At 35.4% G+C, this 14,819-nt stretch overlaps 2 protein-coding genes across 11 annotated transcripts; one reads left to right on the top strand and one right to left on the bottom strand.

Annotated features, from left to right (window-relative positions):
• Positions 1 to 1,716: 1,716 nt before the first annotated feature.
• LOC111303069 (phospholipid:diacylglycerol acyltransferase 1-like) lies at positions 1,717 to 7,932 on the bottom strand. Of its 8 annotated transcripts, none has more exons than XM_022899077.2 (7): positions 7,126 to 7,932; positions 5,667 to 5,889; positions 5,199 to 5,482; positions 4,163 to 4,490; positions 3,551 to 3,813; positions 2,593 to 3,125; positions 1,717 to 2,042 (listed from the first exon to the last, which is right to left on the bottom strand). In XM_022899077.2, exons 1-6 carry the CDS (start codon positions 7,560 to 7,562, stop codon positions 2,642 to 2,644), a joined length of 2,019 nt encoding a protein of 672 aa, XP_022754812.2. In that variant the 5' UTR covers positions 7,563 to 7,932; the 3' UTR covers positions 1,717 to 2,042; positions 2,593 to 2,641. The 8 variants fall into 8 exon arrangements, with proteins under 8 accessions (XP_022754812.2, XP_022754814.2, XP_022754813.2 ...); XM_022899079.2 differs by having other exon boundaries at positions 1,717 to 1,983; XM_022899078.2 differs by having other exon boundaries at positions 2,626 to 3,125.
• Positions 7,933 to 8,736: 804 nt separating this feature from the next.
• LOC111303068 (protein Brevis radix-like 4) lies at positions 8,737 to 13,831 on the top strand. 3 transcript variants are annotated; one of them, XM_022899074.2, is made up of 7 exons: positions 8,737 to 9,169; positions 9,263 to 9,421; positions 9,541 to 9,704; positions 9,804 to 10,177; positions 11,755 to 11,890; positions 12,051 to 12,448; positions 13,478 to 13,831. In XM_022899074.2, exons 3-7 carry the CDS (start codon positions 9,579 to 9,581, stop codon positions 13,554 to 13,556), a joined length of 1,113 nt encoding a protein of 370 aa, XP_022754809.2. In that variant the 5' UTR covers positions 8,737 to 9,169; positions 9,263 to 9,421; positions 9,541 to 9,578; the 3' UTR covers positions 13,557 to 13,831. The 3 variants fall into 3 exon arrangements, with proteins under 3 accessions (XP_022754809.2, XP_022754811.2, XP_022754810.2); XM_022899076.2 differs by having other exon boundaries at positions 8,753 to 9,169; positions 9,562 to 9,704; XM_022899075.2 differs by having other exon boundaries at positions 8,860 to 9,169; positions 9,544 to 9,704.
• The last annotated feature ends 988 nt before the right edge of the window (positions 13,832 to 14,819 follow it).

The following is a 14,819-nucleotide window of genomic DNA, read 5'->3' as shown; positions in this document are numbered from 1 at the left end:
TAAAAAAAAATCATAAGAAAATTAAAAAAAGGTCTTTTCGGCCGTCTTCATATTCATATATTCAAAATTTAGTTACGAGGAAAATACAAATAAATATATTGAAAAAATAGGAAAGGAAAATTACATAAAAGTATATATTTTTTTTATCTCCTGAAATTCATTTCTTTACTTCACACGGTTTTTAGTCAAAAGAAAATTAAAAAAAAAAAGAAAAAGGAAATGGGTGGAAGAAGGTGGTATAGTAAAATGAGATGAGAAATGAAAGGAAAAAGTTGGATTGTCATTTTCCCTTTGTTGGATAGTTATACGAGAATAAAACTAGGGATTTTTTAATTTAAATTTATAAAAAAACGAAATTATTTAAAATAAATTTAATAATTTATATATTTACATTATATTTATTTTTTATTAAATATATATAATATTAAATTGATCATATAATAATTTATCTTAATAAACAAAATTAATATATATTTTTAATTTTTATTAAATTTGAAAATATTTCATTTTTATATTTTTATATCACATAATATTTCAATTATAAGATGTAATTAAAACGATCTGTTGTTATGACTGCATCTCCCATTGCCGACAATTCCACCAAAGACATCATTAAAGACAAAAAAATAATAATAATTGTTTATCAATTAATTGTGAGGAAAATTTTTTCAATAAGATCCTTTAAACAAAATTTCTAATGATAATTAGAATAGGTTTAACTTTGTTTAAAATGGGCAAATCATATAAGAGATATAGGATGTGATACGGTATAAAATCCTATTTTTAATATTATGAAAATTTTTAATTCCATCACTAAAATCAAAAGGTTACCACATTTATTAAAATATATTTAAAATAATTAATAAATTAATATCTTAAATAAAATATACGATAATATTTTAATTTTATTTATGAAATTAAATGAGAATTTTTGTTATTATATAGTTAAAGATTTTTTTTTTAACTTTGTTCAATATATCTTTTTTTTTTTTTGTGTGTTTGTCTAAGTAAACTTATCTAAGCTAAATTTAATAAATTCATAAAGAATTAATTTTTTATAATTTTTTAATACATTTTAATAAAAAAAATTTATTTGGCATTTGAATCAAATATCCATTACTAAATTAAATGAAATTTCTATTTAATAATTAACTGACTTAATTCCACAGATTCATAGTTAATTATGGAATCCCTATGTTCATTACTCAATGGTGATGGCGTCATGCTTAGCTTGACATACATACATACTACATGACGCAAAAATATTTAAATTATAGAATCCAATGCCTCTTCCTTTCTTCTTTGTGATTGGTTGGGCAATTTTATATCCTTTTCCTTCAAACGCAACATCATGCACATAAAAATTCCAAATGGGCTCAAGCCTCAAAGACATGCAGCCACTAGGCTGCTATCTGCCTTGTTTTTTTCCCCTTCCAATCACCGATGGTTCATATAACTAAGACCACTCCCCAAAATTTTCTCAGAGGAGGTTTGTTATTCCGAAGGTTGCACAATTAACAGCTCAACTTTTGGTGTTTCTGCATGAAAAGCGCCTTGCCGGAAGGAAGAAGGCACCGGACACCAGGCAGGCAAGCATTTCTGCACATACATTCGCACACACCCCCACATATAGCAGAGAGAGATACTCATTACATAAGGGAGAAGACAGACTATAAATTTATGTACTATAACAAAAAAAGGTAATAGAACCTAATCTGAAGAATGAGGTCACCATTGATTTACAAGTGCTCCTAGAATTGAAGGAGCCTAGCATAATGTGCGATGCCATGTTCATATACCATATTTTGGTGCTGTGCAAGAAAAAAAAAAAAAAAGGTAAAACAGATATAAATACACATTTCTGAGGAGCTCAATGTCCCATTTCTTGCAGTTCAATAGTTCAATGCAAGCAAGATAGAAAATGGCCACCAAGATGACTGCTACCAGTTACTACCAACAATGAAGCTCAATCCAATCTCTCAGCTGTTCATCAGGGAATTGCCAAGTTAAAAAGGGGAGGTGGAACAAGAACTCTGTTGTCACTGAAAGAATGATTGAAAAAACTATAGTTCAAAAACTATCAAAAACCTAACAGGTCAAAAAAACAGATCATAAAAAACAATACATCACAAAACCGACAAGCAGCAAATGTAGAAACAGCTAAATATAAAAGAGATAATATTCCTTTTAAATAATCAAGTATTATTCCAGATGATTAAGCAGAAAATGTATTCATAAGTGGAGTGGAGCAGATTAATTTGTTATATCAAACATGAATGGTTAAAAAGAAGTGATTAGTCAATAAAGAAAGCTACAATGTTACATAGAGTTCTGTTTTTAATCTCTCAAGTGACTTTTATTTATTTTTCCCAGACATTCAAGAAGGAAACAACATTCATTTCATGCCCATTACGTTTCAATGGGAGTGTACCAAACTTGTGGCAAGCCCAGCCTTCTTAACATAACCAATTAAGTCTTCTCAATTTTTATGTTTCACTATTTAATTAAGTTCCCCTGTTTACCCAGCTTGATTGAGAAGAAATAGCCTCATAACTCTCTATATTTCCAGTTGTAGATGATATTTCAACCTACCTATGCATTAAACTTTGGCCTTTGAGTGCTCACCTCCCAAGTCCTGAATCTAGAGCTGTAAGTTGATCCTGTCAGACCATTTAAAAATATCAGAATAAACACGATCTCCACCCAGGTCCTCGCTAGTAGCCCCTGCTGCTACTCGTATAATATCCTCAATTAATGCAAAATTCCCCATTATATCAACATGAGCACCACTTTGGGTGCCTCGACCTTCCAGAAGATTAGCTGGAGGGGCATGATTGTACTCCCTTATGTATGTACGAATTCCTGAAGGATTGAATCTGGTTTTACCCCGCCAACCCTTTGCACACATAAAACCAGCACTTAAAACAGGAACTGTTTCATCTCCATCAGCAGAGAAAACACCACCTTTCAGACAAGAAGCTTCACTACCACCCTCTGATGAGGTGTCTATCTGAAACGGAATATAGCAATCAACAGCAGTAGTTAATTTGTAGACATAAGCTCTTTCAGTGGGGATCCCAACTCCATACATTGAGTAGATTTCCATGTCCGGAGCATTTGGTAACCTGCAAAATCAGACAACAATTGTCAAGAAAAGATAGAGAAAGAGAAAAAGAGAGGGGGGTTAATAGCAGTATAAAAGTTTCAACAGCATTTAGCACAAAAGTCAAAATGATAACAATTTGAAATTGCTCTATGCTCTGAAATCGAGAATGGGCACTTAACCAACAGCAACAGGTCACAGATGTTAACCACAAGTTTTGTAATCCTAAGAACCTAAGCTAACTATGAGACTGGTTAACAAGAAAAACTCAACAATTAAAAACTACTATATCATAGTTAATTACATTAATGAATTCACTTCATTCAACCTAAAGGTTCTCTAAAGAAACACTTTAGATTTAATCAAAGTTTTATAAAAACCAAGTATTGCACCAAAAGGAAAAATCAAAACCAATTAGAATAACTGAGAAAAGTTGAAAAACCTCACTTTGTTTCCAAGGGGTTTGACCAATATTTGAAGTGTTCATACTTTGGGTCATCCAAATTATCAGCTATCCCATATGAAAAATGAGCACCTCCCCTTGCCATCAACTTGGGGGCAACAAAATGAAGCAGATCCAAAATTGATCCAGCTGTGTAAACCTTGTAATCGGCAACCGCTTTGATACTGTCATTGTCCATTTCATGATACTCTATCCATATATCACAGTTGCTTGAGTTGGCCAACTTATCACCCTTCACAGTATCCTGCTGATCAACAATAATCATATAAACTGCAAGCTACAGACTAAGAAACCGATTATCTCCTAACATGTAAAACCAAAGAGCACAATATATAAAAGTCATCCTCGCATATTGCATTTTAATGAATAAAATCTTCCAGTTGAGCATGCTCGCATTTGACAGACAAGGAGGGAATTGAAACTTTAGCACAAAAATTTCTTTTTGGTTACAAACATTCAGCAAATTTTATCACATGATCTTCAAGACTTGGATTAGGGGCAATTGATGACAAATATCATGGTTAGACAGAGACAGAAAGAGATGATCCATCTACTTTTACTTATGCAAAGTAACTTAATCATAACTTGGACATTACCCTGAAATCAACCCTCTCAATCTTGGAGGAATGTGCCTCAGCCACATCTTTCCCAAATGAAATAATTCTCCCATAATTCACACTTTTCATGTCATCCAAATTGCTGTTTGCATTTTGGCCTGTATTATGAGTGCTATTCTTTTTCAACTTTTTTGCACTACATTTAAAGCTTCCTCCTTCAGGTGACCAATCAAGCCCACCCCAGATGGTGTCCCCTCCTTTTGGTATCATTGACATGGTGGAATCCCATGTACGAGTCATCCGCATTAAATGCTGAAAAGTTTGAAGACCAAATACATCTTTGTCCAGAAACCCTGGTGCGAAAGCCCTGTTTAACAATTAACTTTTCATCAAGCTCCCAAAATAAAGCAGAAATGCACGTTCATCATGTCTGAACAACTACCTTAGGTTTGCCAACAGTAAGATCAAACATGTTGAAATGGTTTAAGGTGCAAAAGAATGCTTGACAGCATGACTGCACCATTTTGGAGATATAACAAAGAAGAATTTAAAACATTCCAAGGTTTATATCAGAATAAACAACTGAAACTGACTATAGTAAAGGCTTGCACGAAATGACTGTTATTAAGAAAAAGACAAAAGAAGGGACAAAATGGTAGAGGGGAGAGTCACAGATGCAAAATGGATTACGATTGAAATTTTAGTGATTCCCACGGATTGATCTAACCTTTTACTTTTTTGACCCAAGAAATAATAACATCAATCCACTATCACAATAGAAGCTTTTAGCGAGACCAGATTCACTATCGATGCCACAAAATGAAAAAAGCAAAGCATTAGAAAAGTTATCCGTCTCTCTCTCTCTCTCACAAACATGTGTGCATGCACATGATCTATAGTGTCATTTGAAAGGGAAAATTTTATCAATGCAACAGAAATTATGGGAAAGCATAGTGTCATTAACAGCATCAGAAAGTTATGTTGATTGATTGACACAGATTGCAGTAGGAATATGACAACTCACACCAAGATAAGAAACAAGCCTTTGTTCACAAAAATTAATTCAAAAAAGTACCTAGCAATGGCTATATCCCTGGCTTCAATAGAAAATAGTCCTGAGACCGATTTTGGAACACCTAAAAACGGCGCACCGATGTTCATTACTGCCTTTATGTGCTTAGCACACCAATCTGATCCACCTCCACCACCCATGGGAGCTGGTGCTTCGACCCATTTCATGAAGTGCAGAAAATACAGGACTCCCATTGAATGCGGTATGACAACTACCTTTTTCCCACCATTTGTAGCTACCATGAGTTCTATGTTACTTTTTATTCTGCTCAAAGTTTGGTCCCTGACCTGATTTATTCAGATAGACTAGCACTGATAAGATGATTCCAGAGAGTTATAAGCATAATGTTAATTTCAAATCATAAGCACAACAGAATTACTAAAGATAAACGTCTAAAGTATATATAGTAGCACAAAATTATTTGGCAGAATAACTTTGGGAGGAATGTGAAATTTCAAAACAAGGTCATACCTCAGTGTTCTGGAAAGATAACCTCCAATCATAAGCAGCCATATACATTGTTTTTTCCTCATAACCAATCTGAGCCAAATTAGCAATTAAAACAGCCCAGACAAAATAACCTGCTGCAAAATAATCAGCTGCCACAAGTCCAGATACAGGCCTGACCCTTATACCAGGAGGGTCCAGTCCGGTTTCATTATCGAGTGACATGTGCTCAGCCCAGCATAATGGTCTACAATTAAATTGGGAGAACAGTGGGGGAATAAACTTTAATAAACTTCAAAGACAAATTAACCATTACAAATAGCAAAAAGATAACCACACCACATGAACTAGCGCAAATAGCAATGTCGGGTCTAACTTAAAGCAATTTCCATTCTTCTAATGAAATATTCATTTTCGTTATAACCAAAAAAAAAAAAAATCTAAAGGTTAAAACTCAATATAGCAACCATATGCAACAGATTAAGGAGAACTGTTCATAAAATTTCATGAAGTAAAACCTATAATCTTCTTGGAATGTCAAGAGAAGCCACTATTACTTCAAAGACTAAATAGAAACAAAGTAAATACATTGCTCATTTGAAAGACAGGCTGTAATCTTCAAACCTAGAGGCAACCCAATAGTTACAAAGTGTAATGACACCCTAAAACAAGGAAAACCCCGATTTGGCAGAACATGTAAGATTTAATAAGGGCCTATGGAGATTTTAGGTAGTATTTTACTTAGCAAGAGTTCAAGATTCTTCATTGCAACAAATATGTTTTTCCATAATTATCCAGTGAAGTACTCTACCAGGAACACACTATCATCAAACGCAAAGAATCTTTATAGCATTTTGATGGTTTTAACTGATATCTACATCAATCAATGAGGCCAACACAGTAACAACTTAGATTTGCAAGGAAAGAAGAGGAAACAAAAGAAAAGGGGGGGTGCATAGAGATAACAATTTTGGCAATTGAGGCCAAAATTTGTTAGTTTCCACTCGGCAACTGAACCCCTAGCTTTACAGTTCTAGAAAAGCAAAATAAAAAGAAACTCTGCAATCTTACAGCAACCTAATGAACAACTTTGGAAGCTTTTATAATCATGTCCTCACCCCTTGTGAAAAGCTTCAATTATTACAGAACAGATCATACAACATATGATCCAACAGGGTACCACTACAATTTCTAATCTAACACTGCCACTCAGAGGACAGTGATCAGGTTGCGGTAAGAGTAACCAAAAATACCTTTCTAATATCTCATAAGCAAACATAAAAGAAAAGGAAGAAGCATTTACAACAATGAAAAGGTTTTAATTTTAGAAAACAATACAAAGAAAGAAAACATCACAAAAGAACTTTAACAGTCCCAAAGGCCTTCCATTTTTTTTGTTAAAACCACTTTCCTTACACGCCAAAACTCCTCAAAAAGGCAAACCCAAATACCAAAAACAAAAAAAAAAGGCTAAAGCCACTACCTTTTATACAATTCCCCAAACGAGCCACCCCAAAGGCGCTTCCTAAACAACCCATCAGCACACTGGTGCCCTTCCCAAAGCTCGAGCCCGCCAGTCACAATCCCAGGCACGAACACCACAGGGTGATTCACCGTTAAGCCCTCTTTCCTCAACTTGACCCCGGGCGGGTCCGGCAAATGCCCCGTTATCGCCTCCGTTACGTATTGCGGGATCGAAGCGGGCATTGTGTTGTATAAGAATAATAAAAACCACCACATCGAACATATGAAACCAATGAACCAACAACAACTGTCCCAACACGACCACTTTTCGGAACTATAACTTTCCCTTCGAAATCTCTTGGATTGGTTTTTCTTGTCATCTTGTTTATCGATGGTGGATTCGGAGTTCGTGGACTTTGAGGAATCCGTTACCTTCCTCCGCCTCAACAACGGCATCGTTTAATGTAAAATAGATGAGATCTATGAATGCTATGTGGTGGGGCTGGTTTGTTCATTAATAGAGACCGAGAATTCTGAGATTCTTCTCATGGACAGTGGGGTCCCAGACTCCCACCGTAACGTATTAATGACTACTTTTCCTTCGTTTTCAAGTTTTTCTGGGTGGGCCGCCGCTGGATTGGCGATGGTCAGCTGATCAGACGGCGTTAGTGGGGAAATCAGAAATCAGGGGATATGGATTTAGCGGTGATTGGAAATAGGAATCTCGTTTGGGTTGAATTTTTTGACAAATTTTGTTTTTCCAGTAGTACAGACAAAAAGAGAAAACGAAGGTGGCTCTGGCTTTAGTTTGGAGACAGCCACGACTGACGGAATTCAAAGGGATTTGCGTGTAAATAATAACGCGGATTTGATCAGAGACGTCCATATCAATGTGATCAAGATTTTCCAAGTTCCATGACCTCATTTTTTTGGTCTTTTCCTAAGCTGATAAAAGTAAAATTTCTCCAATTTTTCTATTTCGCCATCATCCTGTTTTTCTTGTTTCTTCTTTCTAATCTACTATACTTCAAAGCTTAATTTTTTTTTATAATAATATAACAGTCCTCATATACTATTCCATTTCATAAAAGAACTAAAAAAATAAAATCATTAACAGCTTGACATTTTAAATTGTACTTTTAAATAAAAATATAATATTGTGAAGGAATTCGTGTTAAAGCTCGACTCATTTATTTTCTAATATTATAAATCTGCTATTATTATTATTAATTTTTTATACGAAAAATCTGAAATAAATAAATTATTTTATTTTTAAATAAAAATAAATGGTATCGATAGCCTAAATAAATAATAAAAAAATTATACATTTATCGACAAATAATCTGAATTCACATTTAAAATTTTTACGAAAAAAATATTCTTTAACAATTGAGTCAATCATTTATATATAGGTGAGAGTAGTTTTATTATGTTAAAGCTCCATTTCTGCATGACGGATAAGGCCATTTTCTGTTCTGTATCTAATATCAAGGGCTGTTGAGCCTTCAAAGAATGAAACAAAGCCCATCAATTTGCTCCAGTAACAACCCAAAGCCGAAAAAAGAGAGCGCAGCAGAGGTACGATCATGCACCAATAAATTCATTATCAAAGCATAAAAGGGGAAACTTCAAGCTGAGCCCAGCTCAGCTATAGCCCACACAAAATTCCCTGTCTCTCCTTTCAGTCCCACTCGCTCTTCTTCTTCTTCTTCTTCTTCCAGTACTTAGAGAGCAAACCGCCAATTCCATATCCGTTCAAACAATAAAAAACTGAGAAAAAAACGCAAACCCCAGTAAACCCATCTGGTTACAGGTTAATATGAAAAAAGCAAATTTTTTCACAAACTGTTTTCACATCACACTGCCATGAACACTACACCATTATAGCGATTCGCGAGCCACCACTTCCCCTCTCACACCAATTTGCTTTGCTTCCTACGTTCCTTCCCTCTCAAAAAACAAACAAAAACACCTCCAAAACAGAACCAGAAAAGTATACAAGACCAAAGCAAATACAGCTGCTTAACGCATCCGCTCTCCTCCGATGAGAATTGAATTGCGAGGTGATTTTCTTTTTTCTTTTGTACTGTTTTTTTATATATTTTTAATTTAAATTCCTTTTATTGTTTGATTTTCTTTTGTTTTGTTTAGCGCAGAGAATCTCTGATCGTTTTAATTTTAACGTGGCATTAAAGAGCTCCTGACTGAGTCTCGCAATTCGAGCTCACTGAAACCGCAAAAAAAAAAAAAGAAAACTCAACCGAACCACTGATTCTCAGATATTCTTAGTACAACAAATTTACTTTCTCTGCTGGGTAAACTCCAAACTCCTTTACTGTTAATATAAATGAATATTTTAGTATTTCATAGTTTAGTTCTCAAATTCTGACAACTATAGTTTTGAATGTAATCTTTTTCTTTTTTTGTTTCACAGTAGACTTCTCATTTTTTTCAGAGAATTCCAAAACGGCAATGCTGACGTGCATACATGGTTCCAAGCAACCCGGTGATGACTCACAGAGTCAACCCGAGGAAATCGACTCTTCCACTACTCCAAGCACTAAACAAAACCAAGCCCTCAAATCCCTCACTTCTCAGGTAATCTAACTCTGAATTTTACGAAGTCAAGATCTTTGAGTTCTCAGGTCTTTGTTTGGCTTTTAACCAGAGTAGTTTTCCCTTGTTTTTGTGTTTTAGTTGAAGGACATGGCTCTAAAGGCGTCGGGGGCGTACAGGCACTGCAACCCCTGCACGGCGCAGAGTCAGTTGAGAAACTCCGGCGAGTCTGACGCGGACTCGGACAGGTTCAGATGGTCGTATCGTAGGACGGGGAGTTCCAGCTCGGTGACGCCTAGGACGTGGGGAAAGGAGATGGAAGCGAGGTTGAAAGGGATATCAAGTTCAAGCGGAGAAGCGACACCGAAATCGGTGAGTGGGCGCCGAGTAGAACCGATCGTGTTCGTCGAAGAAAATGAGCCTAAAGAGTGGGTGGCGCAGGTTGAGCCCGGCGTGCTTATCACCTTCGTTTCGCTTCCGCGTGGCGGCAACGATCTCAAGCGGATACGCTTCAGGTGCGAGCTGATTTTCCTGGTTTTCAATTTTGACGGTTCTGATTTATTTTCTAGCCTTGGACTTTGAGTCGTACGGTTGCAGTTATTTTAAAACTTTAGACTGAAGTGACCACGTCATCGATGGGATTTTTTTCGTAAAATTTTGTTTTAATGGAGTTTTACTTTTTCTTTTTTTTTTTTATCTAGGCGATTGAAGTAGCCATACCTTTGGATGTCATTGGATGCCTATCCCTTTAGTTTATTAGTATTATTATTGACACAAAATATTTTCTAGTGATTCATTTTTTTTTTAAATAATAAATAAATAAAAACTTTCTTTTGTAGTATAGAATTAAAAAAATTACCTCAAAACGAGTAAACGACCGACTAAAATTGTTTTGTTGAATTTGTATAATTTTAATTAAAATTTTAAATTATAAGATATTTTTATATTATTTTTGTGTCATCTCTCATGTTTGAAATTTTCAGTTCTAACATTGCAGGCTTCACGCCTAATGAAAAGCAATCCAATAAAAGTCCAAATGGAGTACTCATTGTGCCCTAGGTGGGACAGGATTGATTATGTTGGAAGCTTTATCTCTGAGGCTTGTCTTCGTGTCGGAGAAGGCTCTCCCCTTTCTTTTCATTAAAACAAAAAAAAAAAAAAAAAGGAAATTTCTCTACACGCCTGATTCTCCGTGGCCTTGTCTTCCTCTGACCCATTTCTTGTCATGTCGTCTACAATTAAATAGTGTATGCTCACATCATCTGCCACTCTAAAACCTCCATGCAAGACAAAAAATTTGGCCTTTTACTGAGCTTATATTTGCCAACAAGCAAAGACCCGAGCTGTAACCTTCACCTTTCCATGTTTTCTATGGACAGTGACACGAGGGATTAGTCATTTTTTACAAGGGGACATTTCTCTCATTTATAACCTTGGCCACATGTGACTTCTCTGTTGATTCTAGAAATTTTTTATTTTAACAGGTCTCTTGATTGACTTGATTTTCCATCACCACTTTCAGATTCATATATCAAATGTAATGCTTGATAAAGCTCCTCATTGGTTTTAGACTCTTGATGGACACCCCACTACTTCAAGCACAATGATGGCACTTAGAAAATTTTAATATTCCCTTCACCTAATGGTTGTTAGCTTTTTGTATTATCCGAAATAAGAGGGGGAATGCTCAGTCAAAAGATGTTTATAAGCCAATCTAGTGGCCCAATATATAATTAAAATTTTCCATTCACATTAGAGAGGTAATGCAACTTTATTGGTCATGAATGGATTTTCAAGTCATTGACTTTTGAAAAATAGGTAATAGCATGATGTAGAGTATCATCATCGTGAAATTAGGACTTCAATATTGAGGACAGGAATTTTATCTTTCATTTTCTGATAATTTTGATAAAAAATTGTGCTTGACGACGTCCCTAATGCATGTCACCTTGTTTCTTAAATCAATCATTTAATGTTTCTAGCTGCTGCGCTTTTAGCACATGCATAACAAGAACCACTAATTTTTGGTTTCTGGTATACTAATCTCATGAACGCCAGGAGTGCTAAAATATAGTTTATTTTCTTTGACTAGTCGGGAAATGTTTAACAAATGGCAAGCTCAAAGATGGTGGGCAGAGAATTATGACAGGGTCATGGAACTTTACAATGTCCAGAGGCTTAACCGCCAGGCTTTTCCACTACCAACACCCCCAAGATCCGAAGATGAGGCAAGTTCTTAGCCTGTTGCCTTCATAGCGTTGTGTGAATGAACTTCACCTACTTCATGCCCTGCACTAATACTGTCTTGGACAGAGCTTAGAGTGTTGCTTGTAATTTCCATTTTTTTTTTCTTAATGTTAGTAACATCATTCTTTTGATTCCTTACAGATCTCAAAAATGGAATCAGCAGAAGAAAGCCCTATAACACCACCATTGACTCGAGAACGCTTACCTCGTAATTTATATCATCCAACAAGTATCGGCATGGGGTACTCATCCTCAGATTCACTTGATCAGCACCCAATGCAAGCCCGGCATTATTGTGATTCTGCTCTTACCTCAACCCCAAAACTTTCCAGTATTAGTGGTGCCAAGACAGAGACATCATCAATGGATGCCTCTATGAGGAGTAGCTCATCAAGAGAGGCTGATCGTTCCAGAGAGCTATCCATCAGCAATGCCAGTGATCTTGAGACTGAGTGGGTTGAACAAGATGAACCAGGGGTTTACATAACCATCAGAGCCTTGCCTGGGGGCAAAAGGGAGCTTAGGCGAGTTAGATTCAGGTATGGTTCTATGAGTTTCTTTAACTTCAGTGATAGTTGGTTTGCCATGAAACAACTAATATTGACCAGGACCATCATTACTGATAGAGAAATGTGTTTGTGTGAATTTATCAGCCCCAACCATCAAAATGTTATTGGCATCTAACATCTTAGAAAACTTGCAACATTTTAAAGTGCCAGAAATAGCAGGTTGTGGTTTGATCCTTGTAGTCACTGAAAGTGCATCTTACAAGCTGAAACTGTTTAAATCGAATTTAGATTAGTTCATATGCCTAATATTTTGATTCCCTAAGTTTAATAACAATTTTTGCTAGTTGAAATCCAGGTTTTGATGTCACCTATGTGATGAATTTTGTTTGATGGCATTTTCCTTGCATAGATGTGATTGAACCTACTCTTTCCTTTTCTGTGGCTAGCATACTTTCTATTGTTTCATTAACTTTGCTGTAGAGATTGTTACATATCAAATTATCTGGCAGTAAATCTGCTACCTATTGTGGCAAACTCCAGTGATCTATTTTATGCATAGTTGTCATTGGCAAAGTCTTTCTGCTTGATTGAATTATATTGGAATTTGATAAATTCAATTGCTGAGAATATGATTTGAGGCATAATATTCTTTATCTTTTCTCCTTGTTCACCAAAAGTGAAAGGCTAAAAGTTTAAAAGTTTAAACACATGAGCATTGAAGACTCATTGGAAATGCTCCAAAAAGCAAAATTTTTTCCGTAGATTTGATTTCATTTTGAGGATGATGGGTCCAGCACAAGTCAACGCTATAATTGAAGTCCACCTTAGAGACAATGATGATTTGAATTACCAACCCTCAGAAATAGATTTATTAGTTGTAAATCTTTTTTTGACATCATCATTACTGACTCACTTATTCTGCTTTCACCAACTATTTTACTCCCATGCCGAGGCAAATCCAGCTTGAACCATTCTCTGAGGAAATGCAATTGTCTTTAATTTCCGTCACTTTTATCTTATAATTGATTGGATTCCTCACTCTGCGCGTATATCGTGCAGCCGAGAAAGATTTGGAGAGATGTATGCTAGACTGTGGTGGGAAGAGAACCGATCCAGGATACACGAACAATACTTGTAATCGAGCAAATAAAGGAGGCTAGCCGTCTGCTGGCGCTTTTCTAAATTGTAGAATCCCTTCTACAGAGATGTAAGCAGGTGGTACTGCGTTCTGTCACCTGATCCTATTTGGCTTAATAGTAGCTTAAAAATATGATGGTGGGATTTTATGTGTAGTTTCTTAAAAAGTGTTGTTGGATAAAGAGCATCAACTGTGTATTTGGGTGGTGGTAGAAAGAAAAAAAATATCCATATCAATATCAATGAAAAAATGTGTTTCCTCGCTCTTCTTTGATAGTTCTGCTTTGCCATGCTGCTTACAATATGTGTTTTTATTCGAAGAAAGGGATTGAAACTTGTGCACCAAATCAAATAGTTGAATTCGAGTCTCTTTTCAGCGACCAGGAGCAAGTATTTTGAGCTGGACTTGATCATACATGTTCGTAGAGTTGGGCCAAATTCTATTGCCCGAATTTGGATTTTATCTAAGGTTCTTTTAACGCCCAATCTTTTGCTAGGTTTACATCTTCTCGTCACCACAAAGTCCAAAACAACGAAAAGGACCATTACCGGCAAATGCAATATCCAATTTTAAATGGGCGTCTATTCCGAGAGTGAGTTTTATAAAGCAACTTGGGCTCCTTAGAACATGGGCGTGTCTCAGCGATTTTTGTTCCTTATGGTTCAAATTAAAGGAAGAAAAGCGGCCTCATTCCCCTCCGTACTTTGTCTAGATGTGTAAAGGAACATATGAACGGCACATATATAAGCTCAGTTTATTTTTGTTTAGTAATTTTAATAAATGATCATAAATAATATTTTAAAATTTATTAATTAAATAAATTAATTAAAAATATAATAAAATTTATTTATATTCGATTCATTTATATTTAAAACATAAACAAATAAAATGTTGAACAAATAATTCATGTACATAGTTGAATTTTATTTGTTTATATTCATTCATTAAACATAATAAATGAACACGATTAAACGAGTAAACCATCAAAATTTTCTATTCATTTGCACCTATAACTTTGTCCTTGACCACAAAGTGAGGGGCAGAACAAAATCAGACACTTGCAATCTCTCAAGTTCCATCCTCATCAAAACACAGAGCTGACGAATTTTGCTTTCCTTTTTTGGATTCAGGTGGTACAAACTAGGTTATAACAATTACTCCAAAAAAAAAAAAAACGTGAAAGGTGAAAATGACCTGACGTTACGCACTTCTTTGATATCTAATTGGCTACTGCCTGACGATTAACCCCAAGTAAAGAATTTA

This window comes from Durio zibethinus, chromosome 13, assembly GCF_047325235.1.
Source record: "Durio zibethinus cultivar Kanyao isolate XHJ-2024 chromosome 13, ASM4732523v1, whole genome shotgun sequence".
In the NCBI taxonomy this organism is placed as follows: domain Eukaryota; kingdom Viridiplantae; phylum Streptophyta; class Magnoliopsida; order Malvales; family Malvaceae; genus Durio; species Durio zibethinus.
Note: the sequence above shows the minus strand (reverse complement) of the source record. Positions and strands in the feature narration are given on the sequence as shown.